The sequence below is a fragment of the Pithys albifrons genome, chromosome 16, assembly GCF_047495875.1.
Source record: "Pithys albifrons albifrons isolate INPA30051 chromosome 16, PitAlb_v1, whole genome shotgun sequence".
In the NCBI taxonomy this organism is placed as follows: domain Eukaryota; kingdom Metazoa; phylum Chordata; class Aves; order Passeriformes; family Thamnophilidae; genus Pithys; species Pithys albifrons.
Genome location: NC_092473.1, coordinates 7,627,307 through 7,647,891, shown reverse-complemented (window position 1 = coordinate 7,647,891; position 20,585 = coordinate 7,627,307). Strand labels below are relative to the sequence as shown.

At 40.2% G+C, this 20,585-nt stretch overlaps 1 protein-coding gene across 1 annotated transcript in view; it reads right to left on the bottom strand.

Annotated features, from left to right (window-relative positions):
• Positions 1–20,585, bottom strand: part of CPPED1 (calcineurin like phosphoesterase domain containing 1) — a 44,286-nt gene that overhangs the window by 14,741 nt on the left and 8,960 nt on the right. Inside the window, exons 2-3 of the mRNA XM_071571402.1 lie at positions 19,244–19,462; positions 2,816–3,238 (exon numbers count right to left, since the gene is read on the bottom strand). Of these exons, the coding sequence (XP_071427503.1) occupies positions 2,816–3,238; positions 19,244–19,462 (642 nt within the window). The remainder of the gene's footprint in view (positions 1–2,815; positions 3,239–19,243; positions 19,463–20,585) is intronic.

Genomic DNA, 20,585 nt, shown 5'->3' with positions numbered 1-20,585 from the left:
CAGCTTACAAGTATGGCTTAACTTTGCACAGTCGTAATGCATATTTACAAGTGCCAGATTTTCAATTTATAAATATTTATCATAAGGACATGATTTTATCTTTAATTAGCCCAACTGTTAAGGACACTTCTAATGTGAGAAATGTAATTCAGTTTTTCGTACCAGATGTAGCCTCTACAGCTAGTCTTTTATCTCTGCTTGTAATGAGCAGATACTTAAACCAAAATCATTATGGAATCTGTTACTGATTAGAAGAGAATCACTCCAGAAGATCTGGGCTTTGAATTTCAGACCAGAATTTTCTGAAGTTGCATACCTCACATTTAAGCACCTGTGCAGTATCACCACTCTGTAAGTATGTGACTGTTTCCTACACATACCCCTATGAGTTTCTTTGTTCATGGAATGACTGAATTACTACACTGTCCTTCCTTTCCTGTCTCTCTCTAACCTGGTGAGTTATGGCTCTGTGTTTGACACTTCTAGAAAAACATATAAACATGAAAACTGGGACAGGTCCAGGTCTGACTCTGGGTTATCAACAACTGAAACAGGATGCCCACCTAATAACACTGCATTGCCAAACAGAGCAACCCCTAAAGCAGGCATGTTATACTGAAATTTTGCATAATTACACAACAAACCTTTGGAGAGGTTAGAAATACTGAAACAGCAAGAGAGCAGAAGGAAGGAAGGACTGGTGACAAGTTGGGGAAAGACAAACAGTGGCAGCCTGGTGGACTCACAAAAAGGCAGACTGACCTTCTTTTCCCAGAATAAACAGTTTACCAAATTTCTAAATTAAGTGTTATAAGGGGTTAGCCTCCTTAAACTGAAATTCATAATTAAAACAAAAAAGTCAAATAGACTGGGACTTCATTAGCAATATTCTGTGTTTTAATCCTCCAAGAATGAATGAAGTGAACTGGGGGAAGACCAGTTTTCTTGTCTAATGATATGCTGAAATGGATTGTTCTGTGGCAAAGCAGAGGTTCAGAAAGTGGTGTCCTTGCACATCTGTGCATCTACCCCTCCATGGCAGCTCCTCTGTGCAACCACCAGTGTCACTCTGGGCTCTCACAAAGGCTCTTCAGCAGAACAATCAAAACTCACCCGTTACTAAGGAAACTCTGAGCCAACTTCTGATTCAGCTCATTTTGCTCACCAGTGAGTTCCACTGAGCTGCCTGTTCTCTGGATTCATTTCATTAGCAAAGTGTTTGATTATTGCATTATGAATATTACCTATTGACTCACTGCGTTAAAGAGCAAGCAAAAGATCAGCATTTAAACACATTCATTAAGGAACCAAATGACAAGCTGCATTAGGGATGGGAATGAGGGACACAATGGGAAATGATCGAAGGAACAGAAAGGTGGCAGAGAAGGAAGTTGGGGAATTTCTTCCCTAGAGTTGCATTTCTGGCTTCTCATTCTGGCCTTCTTTCCCCCACCATCTGAAGCCTATCCAACTCTTGGTTAAGCTCCTGTACACAGGTTTGGAGAATCAGTCTGAAATATCCTTCTAAGAAACATGATAATGCAGCAACAATGTTACAGTGATAGTTTTGCAAAATTTCTTTCACTTTCTGATTAATTATATTCCCACTAGTGAGTGTTGCCAGATGTTAGTAAAACATGTGGATGACAGAAGACTCCAGAACAGACCCACTCTGGTTTCCACCTTAATGCTGACACACCCCATGACCCAGGATGTGGTTTAGCCCACAGGACACAGGCAGTCACAGAGCAGAGTGACCTTCCAACAGCAACACTCCCCACCATATTGACACTGGCACAAACATTAAAAAAGATACTATGAGGCATTCTCAGCGTGTATCCTGATGGGAAAAAAGCCCCACTTGTAAGTCTTGGTTCTGCAAATGTATCAGCGCCCTGGCGAGCCCTCAGATAGCTGTGAATTAGAAACAGTAGGAGATTCAGAGCTTGGAAATCAGGCTGAGTTTGGATGAGTCCAGGCTTAACAATTATATGGTAAATTAGGAACAATATCATAAAAAATGTGCATTGTTCAGTAATCCAAATAATGTGCTCTCTCAGAGATAAGAGAAAATGACACTCTGACAGAGAGATGGCAGGAAATTTTGAGGGACTAGCACACTCCAGGAACATGAAGGCAATTTACTGAAAACAATGGGAACAGCGTGGAGGAGTAGCTGGGTACTGTGTCTGTCTCCATGGCATTCAAGTGGCATCACACAAAGCTCAAGGGACTTGGCACAATGTACTTGTTTAGCACATGTCCCACCTGCCCTTCATCCCAGAGATGGCCCCTATTAGCAAGGGATATGCAAAAGATGGATTTTAGCAGAGCAAGACTTGTTTTAACACTGAATAAATCTGGAGTGCAGTACACTCTTGGTTTAAAATTGGCTCAGTGTGGGAGAAAGCAACCTCCAAGGTAATTCTGAATTCTGTTTTCATGTTTTATGTAAAACATATATTCTGTATTTTTCTCCTATGGCAATACCTGATCTTCCCCTCTGTAGGCAGAAAAACTCAGGTTGTCTTATCACTGTCAGTACTTGCAAAATGGAATCCTTGCTATTTATGTTAGAGCATTTCTCATGTTTAGCTTTTTATTTTTTACTCAAAGTTTTAAATTTTGTTTGGTGCTTTTTCTAGGTGATTAGATTCAGTTGATAATTTTGATTTATGGGGAACAATAAGGCTTTTAAGCAGTATCTAAAATTTCTTGAAAACAGTACAATTTAAGTGTAATGGGTTTTGTCTGGTGGCAGAGCTATTAACAATTCAAAACAAAAAGGCAAGAATAGGAAAGGTGGAGAAGATACCTGCTTTATGAAGCTTTTCCATTATCTCTTGACGAACTGGTTTCTTCAAGTTGAAATAACCGTGCTCTTCATCAGGATTCCTCAGAAATGGAGGGATGTGCTGGAAGACTATGATGTGCTTGCATTTCTGTTCTTTAGCCACAGCCAGCTGCTCATCAAGCCACACATCCTGGGCTTGCTTTAAATCCGGGCACTGGGAAGAATCAAAGAATAGCTGAGAATTCAGCACAAGAAAGAAAACACCTCCAACCCAAAAGCTGAAGTAGTCATCTCCCCAGCTCTTGGAGTAACCATCTATTGTTTCTTTGGTTGGAGCGTTGCCAATGTCGTGATTCCCACAGACAAACACCAGGGGTACGTCCTGGTCAGTGTTCTTCAGAACATTCTTTAAGTCTTGCTCTTGTTTTTTTCTCCATTGGCTCCCTAGAGAAATAAAAAACAAAAGCATTTGAGTATTTATGTTATCTTTTGTTGTTTATGGAACCATGCATAGTAAGAAAATATTCTCTGTTAGATGTGACTATGAATATATTTTCCCTTTAATGTTGTGTATCCACTCAGCCTTTCCCTCTGTGGTGAAGTCCTCAGCCATTTCCAAGAGCTTGCCTGAAGGCAGGCCCTGGACAGCAATACCCAGCACAGCAGTTGGTGACACCACAGCCACTGTTCTACACCAAGAGCTTCAGCAGGCTCATTCTCTTCATCTCTGCACTGATGATGGAGTGAAAAAATGCAGCAGCCTTGGCTGGTGCAACAGCACAAGGGTAAAAACCAGGTCAGCTTCTGGTTGACATTTTATAGCTGTGCAAAGGAATTAAGGGTGGTTGGGTTTGCTGGGTTTTGTTTGTTTCATTACAAGACTACTTTAACAGCAAAAATATAATCAGTTTCTTGTGGTGACTTATATGATAAGTCTCTTTTAATAATAAGTATGCCATTAATTAAAAAAAAGTAATTGTGTACTTTGCTAGTTTTTCCTGCATCTCTGTCTTTATATTAATATACAAACCATACAGTTACTCTTCTGGTTGTCAGAAATTTGTCCCTGTCTAGGGAGATTTATCTTATTGTCAGATTAATTTACAATCACTGAAAAAAATTTAGAAAGGATTTTTTTAAAAAAGCAGTTATTTTATTCTAATGATGACACAAGTTTTCTTAGGTTTTCTAAAGACTGATCTTTAGAGGCCATTGATATGTTTATTGTTCATTAATTAAATGAACATGTATAAATTGTATTTTGTCCTGCAAATTCATAACATACATCCACCATGGGCCCATTTCCCAAACAAAGCTCCATTTTTAAACCAAGCAGTTGTAAAAAGATTTTTACAAGAACTCTGAATTCAGGTTTCAAATATACACTTGCACACAGGTCTATGCAAATCAATCATCACATACTTTTGAATTCTGTTCTAGTTTTCTACCTACTCATATACATTATACACAGAAATGTATAAAGTGATTGCTGCATTGTAACTATGAGAGAAAAGCTTTTTCACCATTTCTTCAATGTTGACAAACACTGACCCTTACTAACTATTACTAACAAATATTTTGATTCTCCTACATAACCTACAGATAACAGACTAAAGTATCACGTTATTGCTGTTACTGGAATTCTACAGCTTTAGAAAAATACTGGGAAAAAAACATTCTCAAGCTAAATTATGGCGAAATGTAAATGTGAGATTTGATATGAGGTCCATCAAGTCAAAACCCACAACTCTCTGGTGCTTAATTGCTTCATGGGGCAGGAAGTTATTGTAGGAAAGTCTTTGAGTAACTTGTGAAAATACAGGGATGATACCTGGGCAGTGTGGAAAGCAGTGGACAGCAGATCACTTTGTGGGGTGTATTAATGACCCAGGACTGTGGTCAGTTTAGGCTGCCCTTCTCATTAATCCCAGAAAAATGATGCCTCATGTTATTGGGAAGCTGAATTTTCCAAAATAAACCCAAACAGTCAAATAGATGTGGCACACTGTTGTCCTTGGGGTAGGGGACCTGGCTGAGGGTGCTGCTTTTCCTGCCACTCCCCACTTCCCTGTGCAAAGAGTTGGAAATTTCGAGTTATAAATGTGGAAATGTGTGGGGGAGGAGGGCAGGGAAATGGGAGGGGGGAAGGCTCTGCTCAGATCTATGTAAACACATTACACCATGTTAAACTCCATGCTATCACTCTGGGAAATTTAGCTAACAGTTGCAGAGTATAAAGACATTTCTGCATAAGTTACAGGAATAATTTGCAGAATTATGTATACCTCTTCCCAGCAGTGAAATCCAAGCTCAAGAGACTAACACTTAGATTAGATTTGTCGACAGCAGGGCACTGATTCCCTCATTTAATGCAATATTATTTCTATAGCAACAGAGAAACATATTCAGTGTTTTATTGCAGAAAACAGATTGCTCAAAATGGAAAACAAGGTCTCTGCCCATGAGCCCAGGAAATCATACTAAGTAAAGACTGTTTTGGAACAACTGTATCTTGGCTTGACCTTTTCTTGGTAGAAGGACAAAACAACTTGAGAAGAAGAGAAACCCATGGAGAAAAAGGTGGGAAAAGGTGGAGGAATGTCTCAGTGGCCCTTGGTGCAGGGCTGGAAAGGAAGGGCTGAATGTGCCACTAACCCTGGGCAGCACCATCGCACAATGCACTGTTTGTGCCAAGGGCCCTCCTGGAGGCACCTCCCTCTGAAATTGGGATAGACAGAGAAGATAAGGAAAGTGATAAAGAGGGAAGTCACTAGAGAACAACACTGGTCACTGCCATTGCATAAAAAATACCCCTTTAATCTCTACCAGTACAGAGCTGACTGCAATATTTAATTAACTCAATTATTAGGAAGAACATTTCTATTTGATGAAATATATTTTTTTAGCTTAGATGGAGGTTTGTTGTAGGTGAATAGGGAAATCATACAGTGTTGAGAGGCAATGTAAAAAATAGTTTGGGAAGTGTCAGAGTAGATGCAACTGAAAAAATGTCTGTGCTGTTTATCCTGGCATCACGTGCAGTGACATTTTTAAATCCCAGGCTACGATTTTCTGTCTTTATGTCAGGTTGTGTAAATAAAGTCTTGTCCTGAGATAAATGAATTCACAAATTAATAGCCCATAAAGGGCAGTTTGGCTTTTATAAAAACATAAAAGTGAGCACTGTTGCTAGTGCAGCTGTGTACAGCTCCCCACAGCCTCCCAGGCCATCACTGCAGGAAGCCAAGCAACACAGGAGCACAGAGGTGCAATGTCAACGTGTCTGTTGCAGAACATCCTTCTGTGGAGTATCACTGTCTGCCTAAACACTTCCAGGGTTCTTTCTGCAGTGCTTCAGGGAGTCAAGACAACCAGGCTTCACTCACTGAAAGAGCAGATTTCAAGCAGGTACTTTTAAAGCATTTTTTTCTGAAGTTGGCTTCAGTCAGCAGAAGTACAATTCACAGATTATTCTTCCAAAGAAATAACCCTTTAGCTACTAATCCTTAGTTACATTTTACTTTGGTATTCCACAGACTACTGCACCTCTCTAAGAAAGTGTTTGGTTTGCTTTTTGTAAGGCACTAGCTATTATTATCTCTGCCTCACATAGCAACTGAAGTACTTGTATGAGGCACCTCTTCCTCGGCAGTGACCTCCACCAACATTGTAACTTCTCCTCCAGAAGTATTCCAAATGAAAAATTATCAATAAATTAGCAGTAGACCAGACTTTTTTTACTGATATGAATTAGGAGAGAGAAAGAGGGGGGTTATAATGGTGTCATGAGGTGGTCCCCCCAGGGGTTTCTGTGTTGTCTTAGAAGTCTAAATCCTCTCCCCAAGGCAGGAGGAGCCTTTAGGATGAAACTACCCCAAAACATCTTCAGCCAGTTGAACAACACATAAAAAGGTAGCACAATCATTTCCTGGATTCCTAAATTCTCAGTATTGTAATAGTATCTTAAAAGTGTTCCAAACTTAAAGGAGCAGCAAACATGTCATTTCTAATGAAAAGCACAAATTTTCAGTTTGAAAAAGAAAATTAACTTTTAAGCGAGCAACACTCCCAAAAAGCTCTGCTATGACAATGTTTAACCCAAGAGACTGATTATCAAAGAACAAGGAAGAGCTAAACTGCAGATTAAAATACTACATAAAATATCAAACAGAAATAATGCCTAAATTTGATAAAAGCAAAACAGAAAATGTCAAAACGCCACCGATGAAAACAGAATTTATAAAAACACTGGGCCCATTCCGGCTGTAATTTGGTCATATCAGGAGAATTACTGACATCAAAAGACAAGTAATTCTTGTGGAAAACAATCACATGACTATTATAAACAATCCACAGAAGGATTTGCGCAATTTTCTGGGCCTGGCAGTGCATCACATTTGCTTTAATCAAAGAGTCTAATTGTTTCGAGCATTTCCCTGCTCTTGGGGTATTTGTCATTTTCTGTGTGTTTTCATGACTGCAGTTGCCCTCCTCCTTTTGCATGCCAGTTAGAGGACTTTGCTCAGCACTACTCTCTAAATTTCTAGGCAAGAGGGGAGTCCAAGGCGACATCCACAGCTCTGTCTGTCAGTACCTTCACGGGAGGGAATTGAACTGCTCACCCCCTGTGTCCGTGGGGATGACTCCTCCTGTCAGAACAGGACTGTCCTTCATCTCTGCTGCTGCTCTGGACATCCAGCTGTTGGCTCCACATTAACAGGGAGAGCTACAACTGAGACCCCACAGACGCCCCTCAGCTGCCCCCTCCCCAGTGACAGCCCTGTGTCACCCAGGGACAGCACAGCTCCAAACCCAACGGCATCATCAACACCAGGCTGTATCTTCCAGGCTCCTTCTGCTACCGCATCTTTATGGTATCTGATTTTTATGCAATGACATAAATATAAATTTCACTGAGCTCTAATCTTGTCCCATCTCAAATAATAATACACAGTTCTCCCTATCTGTGCAAGTGCAACCCGTTATCCCTTCAGAGCACTGAGGCAGATGGAGCTTTTCCAGCCCACGGCTCGGCCATCGCTCCTCGCTGTGCTGCCTCCCTCCCTATCCTGCCCTATCTCATCAATCTCTTCACTGTCACGGCCAAATTATCACCCTCTTCTCATTTGTTTACATTTTATCATCCCATAAAAGCAGTGATTCCCTCATGGTCCATGAACACTTAGAACAAACCACCACAGTTTTCTCTTCATGTTCATTTTTTCCAGGGTGCTACAAAGCTGCGGGAATAGACAGGGACAGGCACAGAAGGGAAAGACCTCTCTGGCCATCCAGTTCAGTCTTACTTGTTAAGTCTGTTCTCTTCATTGTTTCTGGTTTTAAACTTAAAAGCTTCCCCTCTGGTGTCTGCTGTAATGAACTAATGCAATCCACTGCGTCATTCCAAATTATTACATGCAAGAATAAGCTGATCAATTTTAATAAACCCATTATGGTCATGTTCTGAAATAGGATTTTTGGTTTAGGCTTTGCTGTAATAGCTGAAACGTCTTCTCTCTCTTCTTCAGACATATATTTCTAATCTTCAAATAGCCTGAAGACAATTTTACGATGAACAAAAAATTATGCAGTTAAAAATAATGTAAATATGACTATATTCACTACTGAACAAACCAACAACTCGGTCTAACTTACAAAGAACCTCATCTCAAGAGTTCCACTGAAAAGCAGGATCTGGAATACTCATCTGTGCACAGCTGTAAGGAACTCATTTTTTCAGTACATTTGAAACAAGTTCTAATCTGTTGTGAGACACAGAAAGCAATGCCACTAAAAAATTTCCCTGCATGAAAACACATATTACATTTATTATATAACTTTGGGCACTGAAACAAGAAGAAAACTTAACTCTAGTTTAAGCTAATAATTAATAATTATTACATTAAAGCAATGGCAAAACCCCAAAGTGAACAAGGAAGCCTGTTAGGGGATCAACTGCTCCCTGTTTCAGTGCACAACATTAAATATAATGACTACAAATGCTGACATTTTTCTGAAGTCCCAGCCACACAGGTGTCCACTTAACAACCTAATTCATGGCATTTACTGCTCTATGTTCTGCTGGGAAAATAAGTATTATCTTTCACTTAAGCTCAACTCTGCTCTTCTCCTTACTCCCCTCCCACTGAGGAAGAGCTGCCCCAGCAAGCACAGGCCAGCCCTGCCCTTGGGTCTGGGCTCCTGATGAAATCATCACAAACACCCCAATGCTACAGGGACACAACAACAAACTCCATAAAAATGAACTTAATACAAAGGTCTAGTACTTGTACTAGATTTTCAATAGTGATTTTAGTACTTGTATCATAAAATGTAAGATTTGAGAAAATGGTGCAATGAATTACGTCTCGAAGATTGTAATATCTAAAGAGTTACTGTCAGCAGGATTTTAGTGCAACTGTGGACTAGACTAGGGACTGTGGTCTAAAACACAAATGAATATACACTTGCTGAAGATTAGGTATTTGTACCTGATGCTCCAGTGGTTTCTTTGCAACATGAGATTGTTGGACATGCTGAAGGACCTCTCATGCTTCCCTACTCTTGGGCTGATGGGAGAAAATTTAATTTCACAGGGAGCTGCTTGGAGGCTTTGAATGCTCCATTAGGTTTTACTAGAATCAGATAATTACTATAAAATGTTTATTATGCAACCAGTGTGACATTCCTTGAAAGTTATAATGAGATGTTTAACAAATAATGTGCTACTTACCCAATTCTTACACATTACTAATTACATTGGTATAAGAGTCTGGAGAAGAAAATAGCCAAGGATCATTTTGCTTTGGACTCCACCCTACCAAGCATATCAAAGTCAGGTTACAATAGCAAAAGAAATGAATGCACTGGGTTTATTTAGCTTAAGCTACCTTACTGTCAGGAAATTAGGTCAAACCTAAACACTGCCCTATTGATCAGGTAGTGAGTATTAATAAAAAAAATTATCTTGCATTCAAACAATTAAAATTTTTACCTGCAGCCTGATTCAATATAAACATTCCAAAGCCTCTGCTTCTGCCTTGCACTTAAAAAGTCAATCCGTGTCTTTTCTACTTCATGCTCTATTACAAATCTCCACGGACAGAGACTCAGGAATTGGGATTTAGCTGACAATTCTGCTGAGACTGCAAGTGGCAGTGGATACAGCTGCCTCCTCCCCAGCTGTGCCACGCTGATGGCAGTAAAAAACACCACACAAACTTGCTTTTGTTAGTAAACCAAGCAGCCAGGTCCAGTGGCAAAAAAAGCAAATATAGTAAAGGTGATGTGCTTACAGTTACTTTTAAAGCTGGAACTGTATTTTAAGACACCATTTTTTAACCTGCTCATGCCTGTCACATGGACAAATCAAACATCAGCATTCATGCTCTTGCCTTCTAGAAGAGAAAGTGGGGTTTTTTAAAGAATTATTATATTTTTGGTTAAAATTTAAAATTCACAAAATATCTCCTTATATACATGCCTCCTTTAAAGACTAGCAGAGCAGATTAATTTTATCTGGCAAATTTTTTTTATAGGAATATTCCTTCGTTTTAGCAAAATGGGTTATTTAATGGTAGTTTAAAAGCAATAATAAAAGCAGTTCACAGTCAGATTTACTGTGGTAAAATCACTTTTTGAGATGATATTAAGCATTATCAGGCATTTTTTTCCTTTGTAGAATGACTTACTAATTCACTGTATATAACATTAAGAACTTGAGTTGGACCCGACATTTCTCTGTAATTTATTCAGTTCACAAATGTATAAATGGCAGCTTGTGCATTTGCATGCAGATTTCAGCATCACTTTCCTATCTCATCTTGTGTGCAAAACCCACCAGCAGCAAATCTCCACCCTCCCAACAACTGAGCCTGAACTGCGACCAAGCGAGAGCATCTCTGCTGTGCTGGGCTCGAGCACAGCCTGACTCCTGCAAAGGGCACTGACTGGGCTGAAGCAGCTGCAGAGCAACTGCAAACATACAAGTTTGTGCATTAAATGCCTCTGAAATATTCCCTAAGGAAGAACATACACATGTAAATGACAGTGGACTTCATCAAATAAAGTTGGGAAACTTGATATTCTCTCAATGTTCCTTAAAATGTGCCTTAGTAAATCCCAAACCAAAACACAGGTAGGACTTCCTGTGAGGTACCAACTTCAGCTCTTAGAGAAACCAAGTATTCACTGACCTTTCCTGACCAGCCCAAGGGAATTTAAAACATTCACTACAGATTTTAAATGATACTGCTCTGACTAGAAACATTTGCTACAGTGTGTGCTTTCCCCCTGATTTGGAAAACTGAACAAGTTACAGAGTTTTTTTTATTTACCCTCTAAGGCAGGTGTTTGCAATGATACACTGCAGCCTCTGCTTTAAGATTTACTATCTGTAAAAGCTACAATTTGGAGCAAGTCATATTAAGGCCATCAGTATTTAACAGAAACAAGAGACAAATATTTTGGACCATGACAGTTGTACATCCAATTTGGGCATGGGAAAGAGGCTCAAGATAATCCAGCTGAAAATTCTCTCAGGAGAGAAGAAGCCTTCAGATGTTGCAGTGACTATAAACAAAAATGAAGCCAGACCGCTGTCTGGTCACCAGAACCATCAGCTCTGATGTTGCTCAGCTCTGCAGCTTGTCTGTTCTGAACGTAAATAACTTCACTCTCTACTGTGTATGTGTCAGAGCTCATCAGAGGTACTGATGGCATAAAAGCCACTATGCCCATCTCATCCTGTATTCTGATCATCAAATTGTCAAGCAGGAGTCAAATGGAGACGTGCTGATTTGGAAACCTGTCCCTTAATTGCTGCCTAAATATGAACTCAGAATCCTGGTATTTGGCACCTGCTTTTAAAAATCTTGCTGCACATCACTGCCTGTTTTATTGTAAGACGAAACACTGCATGGAAGAAGCAATAAGGTATATAATTTGAGGAGACATGCAGCCAGCAGTGTGGCTTTTCACATAAAGCACATACTGTTGCCCAAAATTGTAATTAGCTGAATTGAGCTGATATGCCTTACTGAGGCTTTATGGAGGAGTTAAAAGCGTTAGCAAAACGTGCGAATTTGTGGGGGAAAACAAGCACCAGAGATGCACAGACACACACAGAGCATGGAATGCAGCCACGGGGAGGTGGCTGGCACGTGAGAACATCCCACAGGAGCTGGGGCCCCTGGAAGCTGCAGCAGCAGGACAGCCACACACCCCAGCTGGGGCCACCATGCTTGGAGAAGAGAAAAAGGGAGAGAGAAACAGGAAGGGACACTGAGGCAGGCAGAGATTCTGTGACAGTGACAATTCTCTCCCAGACTCATGACTGTGCTTTTCACAGGATGCCAGACTGTGTAGGTAAGACGGTGCCTTTTCACCACCACACACAACACACAGTTCAAGGGCACTGCTTTCCCCAGCTGCAGCAGGTGCCTTGCCCTGCTGCCTGGCTGCTTCTGTCCCCTTGTTATGCTTAAAATAGCCTTTTCCCAGCCTTGCCTCAATGACCAGCAACAGACCATCAATGAGCTGCTTATAGTTCAGGGACCTCTGTTGTCAGCTTGTCTGTCTCAGGGCCTATCCTGTCACCTCGTGTTTCAACTGTTCACAGTCAGAACACACGCCAGGGCTCCCAGCCTGAAACACAGCTCAGATGGCACAGTAAAACCGGGAAAATGTGTACCAGACACAATCCTGCAAGATCTTACAACCCAAGTGTGGCCCAACACAGAGTGAGACACAGACAGCAAGCACACCAAGGAGCAGCAAAAAAACATTACTGAGTATCACTGCAGTAAAGCTGATTGAAACAATCAGATGGTTCCATTTGTTCAATTTACAAAAGATAAATCAGTCATGCTTTTATAAGTGTATCATACCAATATTCTGACCAACTCCATGTTGTTACTCTACCACGGAGAACAATCCAGGCTCTGGTTGACATTGGTGAGTTAAACAAAAAATACTCAATTATCCAAACAGTTGGGATAAAATTTAGTTTCGAAGCTGTGTCTACCCAGTAAATTTTAAACACTGTTCTGTTTGTTTTGTTGAAGAGCACAGTTAAGTGCATCAATTTCAGGTCACAGAGCAACTCTGACTCCAGCAAAAACAGAAACAGCTCCTTGCACCTTCTCTCCCTCCCTTCCCACAGTCTTGGCCTCGGAGGAAGGGACACAGCACAACTAACTGGAGAGAGCTAAGGAAGGTAAAAACATACTGAAAGTGTCTGAAATGAGTAAGATGACTTAAATATTTTATCAGCTATAGAAGGAATAAAAATGTATTTTGATAAAAAGTCCCACGATACCAAATCTTAGGAATGAATAAGAAAGTATGACTAGGCACAACTGCTTATACTGATGTGCACAAACTAAAAAGCAAGATGGAAAATTGCTTCTGAAACTAATGAGAGAAATGAAAGTATAGGCAGACATTAATTGCAAAGGAAGAAGTAGTAAAAACATAATTAATTGACTAGGCAGGTCAGAAGACCAGACAATAGGATTTTGTGTTGGAATTCAGTGTATTTCAAATACAATGGCTTAGTCTGCTGCCATCAATTACCCATCTGTCTAGATTGACCTGTTCTTTGGAAATGGATATAAAAAAGGAGCATCCTTCAGAAAGACAACCTTAAAAGTGGTAGATGCAAGTGTTGTGGGCATCCTTCTCCTGCCCTCCTCTCACAAAACAAAGAAATTCTGAAGGAGAGCACACTTATGGCTGTGACCCATGAGGTGATGTTGACACTCAATGTGGCAGATCTGAAGGTTCCTTCACCAAAACTAAATGTTTCAGAAATGTGTTATAAATAACCATTTGAAAACCCTTAATTAAACAATTTAATAATATAAAACAAAGTTATGGAAAAAATAAAGAAAAATGTCACTACTTGGACTTCAGTGACAGAAAAGGCTGATGTCAGATTACAGAGCAATGCATGACCTGGGCAGGAAATGTGTCCGTGTCTAGTAGAGATTATGCCTTCACTTAACTACAAGCATTAGTACAAGTATTCACAGTGTATCTCAAGTGCTATAATACTCATTTCTAGTGATTCTGATTTCCTGTAATTAACATATACACACAAATGAATCTGAAACTGCAAGCATAAAAACTACTGGCTCACTGATCCATTATCACACTGCTAAAAGTTCTATGAGGTTTTTTTGATTATACACATTATTAGACAAATCTGTTTTCATTTAGTCTCTTAAACAGCTGCATTTTATTACAGTCAGAGCTAAGTAAGTTTGCAGGAGACTTTCTGTCTTACTTGTTCTTTTACCCATGTAGGCAGAGCAGTTAATGAAAAATAATTAAGCACCTGGTCTAAATACATCAAATAAATAACTTTCCTGGCTAGAATTACCAAGTTACTGACAGCAGTAGCATCATTAAAAAAATCTAGTTAAACCATTTCCTCCAAAGGAATTCAGCCACATAAAAACAGCAGCCAGATTCTCAACTTCACAGTCAGAGTTTCTGGGTGGCTTCAGCAGGGTGACCTTGGCTGCAAACAGCTGAATTCCTTCTGCTGCAGCAAAAGGGGGTGAAATGCAGACACTGTGTCCTGGACACCAATCTACACCTGAGGTGTGGGATGAAGAAGGAGGCACAATGCTTCATGTTCAACTAAAACAGGAAGGACAGGCAAGAAAGAAGGCAGGGGAGTTTACCCTCAGTGTTTGGACAATGTTCTATGGAACAGACACTAACCTTGTTGAACCTGAGCCAGGACCAACAGAGAGTTCAGCCACTAAGAGTGGGATTTTGCTACAGACCACCCAACAGGGATAAAAAACCAGATCAAGTCTCCTATAAAAACCTGGAAAAGTCTCCAGATCACCCTCAGGCCCTTAAGGGAGACTACCCCCCCTATATCTGCTGACAGCAGGCCAGGAGGAAGTCTGGGAGAAGCCCTTGACACAGCCAGGCCACTCAGGCCCCACTCTCTGGGTCCTGCTACTCACAAACACCAGTGCTGGGTCGTGTGTTAGTCCCTGGCACCCTTGGCTGTAACAGCCCCCGAAGGCAGAGCTGACCTGGGGCCTCAGGACAGCAGTGGCTTATTCAGGGAACTCAACCCCTTCATTGTCACTGTGGTGTGAGCATCGAGTTCACAGAAATTACAGTCAGTGACACAGTTGCACTGTAAGGTATTGCTTAAAATCCTTGATTGTGTACTACAATATTAGTGTTACCAGGAATAGATATCCTATTCTTGATTATGTAATCAAGAAAAACTTCTGAAAATAATATTCAGAGTACAAACTACTTTTAATCAGCAGCTAAATACCAAGATATGATTACTTCGTTGCTCTAATGACATCTGTAATGGATTCCAAGTGCTGTGCCTGATTGCTTCCCAGCTGATCAGGATTCTGTTCATCACTTCTAGCAGCTGGAATTCTGAGATTTCTTGGAGCTCCTGTTTAAAAGGCTTCAACACTGGTTCAGCTAAATGGCTACAGTGCATGCTTTGAAACGGTCCTTAAAAACCTTACACTTAGTACTCCATGATCTAATGTTTTAAGAGAAGAGAGAAAGATCTGTTTCCTCCTTCCCTTTTTACTGACAGGCACTGATTATAAAGCAGCCTGACCCAAAGTACTTGATAGACACCTTCAGAATGCTGATGTCTTCAGTTTTAATACAGGTGATATACACAAGTGATTTAAAAGGCAATTTGAGACATTAAGATGCATGTACAAGACAAATTCACAACTGTTAAACTTAATGTCTTGTCTCATGTAATTTCTGATTTTTGCCTAGTGAAAAAATGAATTTTTAATCTTGCATTTTACTGAACTAGCATAAGGGAACAGACACAGCAATTGTTCCTCAGGTGAGAAGTATGAAACGAGTAAAGCACCATTCCAGTACAGACATGCACTGCATAAGTCTAAACATCCTCAGCCAGAACAGTGAAAATAGTGAAATCACTCCATGAAAAGAAGCATTACAGCTGGTTTTCAATTCTGCAAACACTGTTATGTTCAAAATACCTGAAAATCTATTTGTTATAAAAACACTAGATTCTGTTTGCTCTTTTTCACTAATATAGTATTGACAAAATACAACTTAAAACTTCTAATTTTTCTTGTAACAAATAATGAAAGTGCTGGCAAATTTCAAAATGACTCATAATTTTGAAATGGAACTATTTCTAAAAATTTTAGAGTTTTTAATCAGTTGCTGACAGCTTTTTATCTCATTGTGTCTTCACTTTCAGTTAGAACTGTTTAAATGGATTATGTAAAGAAATAAGAAATCTTGAGCACAGTACTAGTACTGCAATCAGTGGAGAGAGACTTCTCCATATGACAGTGGAATATAAATGGCTCCTGCTTTTTATCTGAGTCAGAAATGGTGCAGAAATACACTGGCAGTTCAAGCACATACCCGTGTAATACTGAACACATCCACACAGTTTAAACTAAATTGTTGTTTCAGATTCTTTTAAACACACAGATTTAGATTTATCCTGTAAGAACTATTTTTCCTGCTCTGTATTTGTGTCTCCCTGCCCTTCTAGGTAACTGGTCAAAGACTCCTAATCCACAGGTTCTGCACTGTAGAGCAATTCACTGTTATCTCTGTCATCAGTTTAGAAAGGAAGACAATTGGATATAAAATTTACTTTTATGTACAACTTAATGGTTAAATCATACTTACATGTTTATCAACACATGGCAGAGCAAGCCATTTGTATAAACACAAAGGCAATAATGAAAGAATTGTTCCAGTTGAATATTCCACAAATCCTTTTAATAGTACATTTCCTTAAGTACTTTACATAACTACACAATAACATAGGCTTGCAAAGTATTAACATAATTTCAGTCAACAAGAAATTATTAGATAAATTAAAATATGGTGGCTCAAGTGAGGTATTCCTCGAATCATTGACATCATTTAGCCTAGAAAAGACCCTGAAGATCATTGAGTAATGAACTGCTCTTTCCTGCAGTTTCCTGGAAATTGCACTAGGCAGCTTCAAATATTTACCCAATGCACAGCACGTTCCTCACACAACATCAGCGACCTCTCCAGTGCGATCCACTCAGTTTTGTTGACATGTTTCTTAGTAAAATGAATAATGATAATGTTTTGCAAAACCCTGACAGGTTTCTATTTAACACATTAGCAAAGTCTGAGACACAGCCTGGGAAAAGGGACCATAATGGCTGCAGAGACCCACGGCTAGAGAAAAACCAAATACAAGAAGTGCCACAGGCAGGACTTAATTTACTGGATCCAGCCACCCAGAGCCCAGTGGAAGTCAGAACACTGCTGGCTCTCTGTAGTTCACACCAACTCTACTGACAGAAAAGACTTAGAGTAACACTGTTTAAAATCAATAGTACTCAGAACTTTGCATTGTTTTATGAGTCTTGGAGAAAAACCCAGGTAAAATGAAATTAACTTAGCCTTCTGTGTTATTTAAATTCTTTGAGGAAAAGATCATTTCCAGTAGGATGAAGAACACCCATTATTTGTCCTGAATTTTCTTTCTCTTATAAGGGATACTGAAGACAAAATATTTGGAACACTTAAACAAATTAAAAGTCCTAATAAAAATATTCATTAGATCCTGATATAGGACAGATAAATCATTATTGAGATTATTTTATGATTTTGCATTAATCCTGTACTTCCAAAATTAATGGAAGCACATAAATCAATAAAACTGCGTAATGGCACACTATGATCAAGCTACTGAGATGTTACACAGTTGATTCTGAGATCTGTTGGTTTTTACACTTTCCCACTCTTTCAGTAAAATTGTGTTCTGATCAAAAGAAAGTGTGTAGTCTATAAATAATGTCAATCAATTTGACAGCTAGATTTTAAAATTAACACTGGAGAATAAGAGAAAGGTCTCCAACATGCTCAGAACCCTGCTGTGCAAGCATGGGCTGGGGGGCAGAGCGGCTCAGGGGCCATGGAATGGGAGGCAGAGCGGCTCAGGGGCCATGGAATGGGAGGCAGAGCGGCTCAGGGGCCATGGAATGGGAGGCAGAGCGGCTCAGGGGCCATGGAATGGGAGGCAGAGCGGCTCAGGGGCCATGGAATGGGAGGCAGAGCGGCTCAGGGGCCATGGAATGGGAGGCAGAGCGGCTCAGGGGCCATGGAATGGGAGGCAGAGCGGCTCAGGGGCCATGGAATGGGAGGCAGAGCGGCTCAGGGGCCATGGAATGGGAGGCAGAGCGGCTCAGGGGCCATGGAATGGGAGGCAGAGCGGCTCAGGGGCCATGGAATGAGAGGCAGAGAGGCTCAGGTGCCATGGAATGGGAGTCAGAGCAGCACAGGTGCCATGGAATGGGAGTCAGAGCAGCACAGGTGCCATGGAGTGCAGGCAGAGCGGCTCAGGTGCCATGGAGTGGGAGGCAGAGCGGCTCAGGGGTCATGGAGTGAGTGCAGGCAGAGTGGCTCAGGGGCCATGGAATGGGAGGCAGAGCGGCTCAGGGGCCATGGAGTGAGTGCAGGCAGAGTGGCTCAGGGGCCATGGAATGGGAGGCAGAGCGGCTCAGGGGCCATGGAATGCAGGCAGAGTGGCTCAGGGGCCATGGAATGCAGGCAGAGCGCTGCACAAAGCACACACACCGTCTGCAGGCTCCAGGGTGCCCTGTAGTGCTCACGGCTTCACAGCCACGGCTGTCAGCAGCTCTGCTTCCTACCAAGGCTAAGAAATGTAACACACTGTGCTTAGATCTGCTTTTCAGACCACTTGGCAGCAGGTAACATGATTTTTTACTTCACTTCCAAGAAAAATACTTGTCTTCTTCCTACAGATAATATTACCAATCTGTTTTAAAGTTGTAACTGTCAAACCTTGAACCCACCTTTCTGGATGGTCTGTTGCTCTTCCTCTGAGTGTACACAGAAACACACTGAACTCAAAGTCCCACAGCAACACGAGAGAATTGCTAAAACTTGAATTCATTGACTTTTGGTATTTCAAAAATTTAAATATTGAACCATTTGAATTTATTAAGCATTAGAAATTCAGAGAATTCTCTGAGCTTTACTCACTTTAGGTACTCAAAAAGCCATATCCATTTTTTATTATTTTCTTTCCATTGTTTTCTCCTGATGGCTATTGCCCATATTTGTCTTCTCACAGCAATTAGTTTAGGGAGAAATAATTTGCATGTGTGTTCTTAGAACTTCTATTTCAAAGAAAATTTCCTACTGAAAAGAAAGCAAATAACTGATGAAAGTACAGCCCTAAAATGAATGACACAGGAAGACAGATGAAGAAATCAGAATAATATCTCAGTGATCATCTACAAATTACACTTCTATTCCAAAACACCAGCACAACAAGTCCTACAAAAGACTATTCTGAAGTCAAGGAAAGTAAATTAGCCTTCCTGCCAATATGAAATACAAAGGGAGTTACAAGCCCCATTCTGCACTTAATTGCCTTACCTGGCATTCCATGGATAAGATCTCCACACAGCACAAAGAACTTGGGTTTGGGGTTTAGTTTGTTAATGGCCTGCACTGCTTGCTCTGTTAATTTCATTTCTTCTCCCCATTCATCGTCTCCATCCTTAGGGTTTCCACATTTCCAAGCCTTCATCATTCCAACCTGAGGATCTGCTCCTTGGATGAAGTAGAAGGGCCCCTTCCACTGGTATTCATCATCTAAAAAATAAAAAAAGGAGGGAAAAAAAGGAAAAGTTCAGCAGTAGAGACACTTAAAAGAGAATGAAAGTTTCGATGTATCCTTAAATTGATTGTTCTGCCCCTACGTAGGCTGACATTGATGCTGCTTCAACTAAAGTACAGAATTCTCTAGTCATTCATACAGGGCAAATATAAAGGCAGAAGTACAAAATTTTCCTCTATTGGGTAGTTATAATAAATGAAAGTATATTAATCTAATTATACCACAGAGTAATTACAGGCTGATTAGAGGAAAAGTATGTGGAGAATTCAGCAAATAGGAAATGGAAATTACAAGACTACAACATAACACAAATGTGTAACATTTAGATTTAATTTGATTCCTTTAAGACTCCAATTATTGCTTCTTTAATTAACAAGTTAAAACATACACAACTTTCATATTCTATGGTTCCAGTAGACTTTTCCTTAAATTAATAAGTGTTTAAATGCTTTTTGTTCTCATAGTTTCTCATAGAAAAGTTGGATGTAGAACTGAACACACACAACAGGACCAAGGTCAGCAAACACAAAATCCAGCAAGATCAGACTTAGCAGCAACAAAGAAAATCCAAATTTAGTGCTGCCACAGTTGCTCTGACACCTATGATAAAAAGGTGAGAACTCAAAAACAAATTCCCAATGGCAGAGTCAATGTAGACAGTGGGTACAAACAGAATTTGTAGTGCTACTGGTTTTTTGCACACTTCTTTCTCCAATATGGCAATACAAGTACCACAAATGAAGGGTGATCTGTAATACTGCAAGCACATTAGGAAAAAAAAATCTCAGCACTGGACAAATAAAACACCAGTTGTCTACAAATTGAAAACAAAAATAGGTACCCTTTTTCTCAGACTTGTGCCCAAAGCTGGAATTGCAGTACAAACATCTGTACACTGGTTTCTCCAGGTGTCTCTTTGCATTCATTTGCAACCTGAATGTCTCAGTTTTGACAGCTGTATTTGGCTGAATAAGTTCACTGTTATTGGAGTTTTTTAAACGGCATTTAAACTGTTAAAATCTCACTGACTACATCAATCTATAGTTGAATCTAACATGAAAAAGATACAGCAAATTATTTTAAATTAAAATATAATCC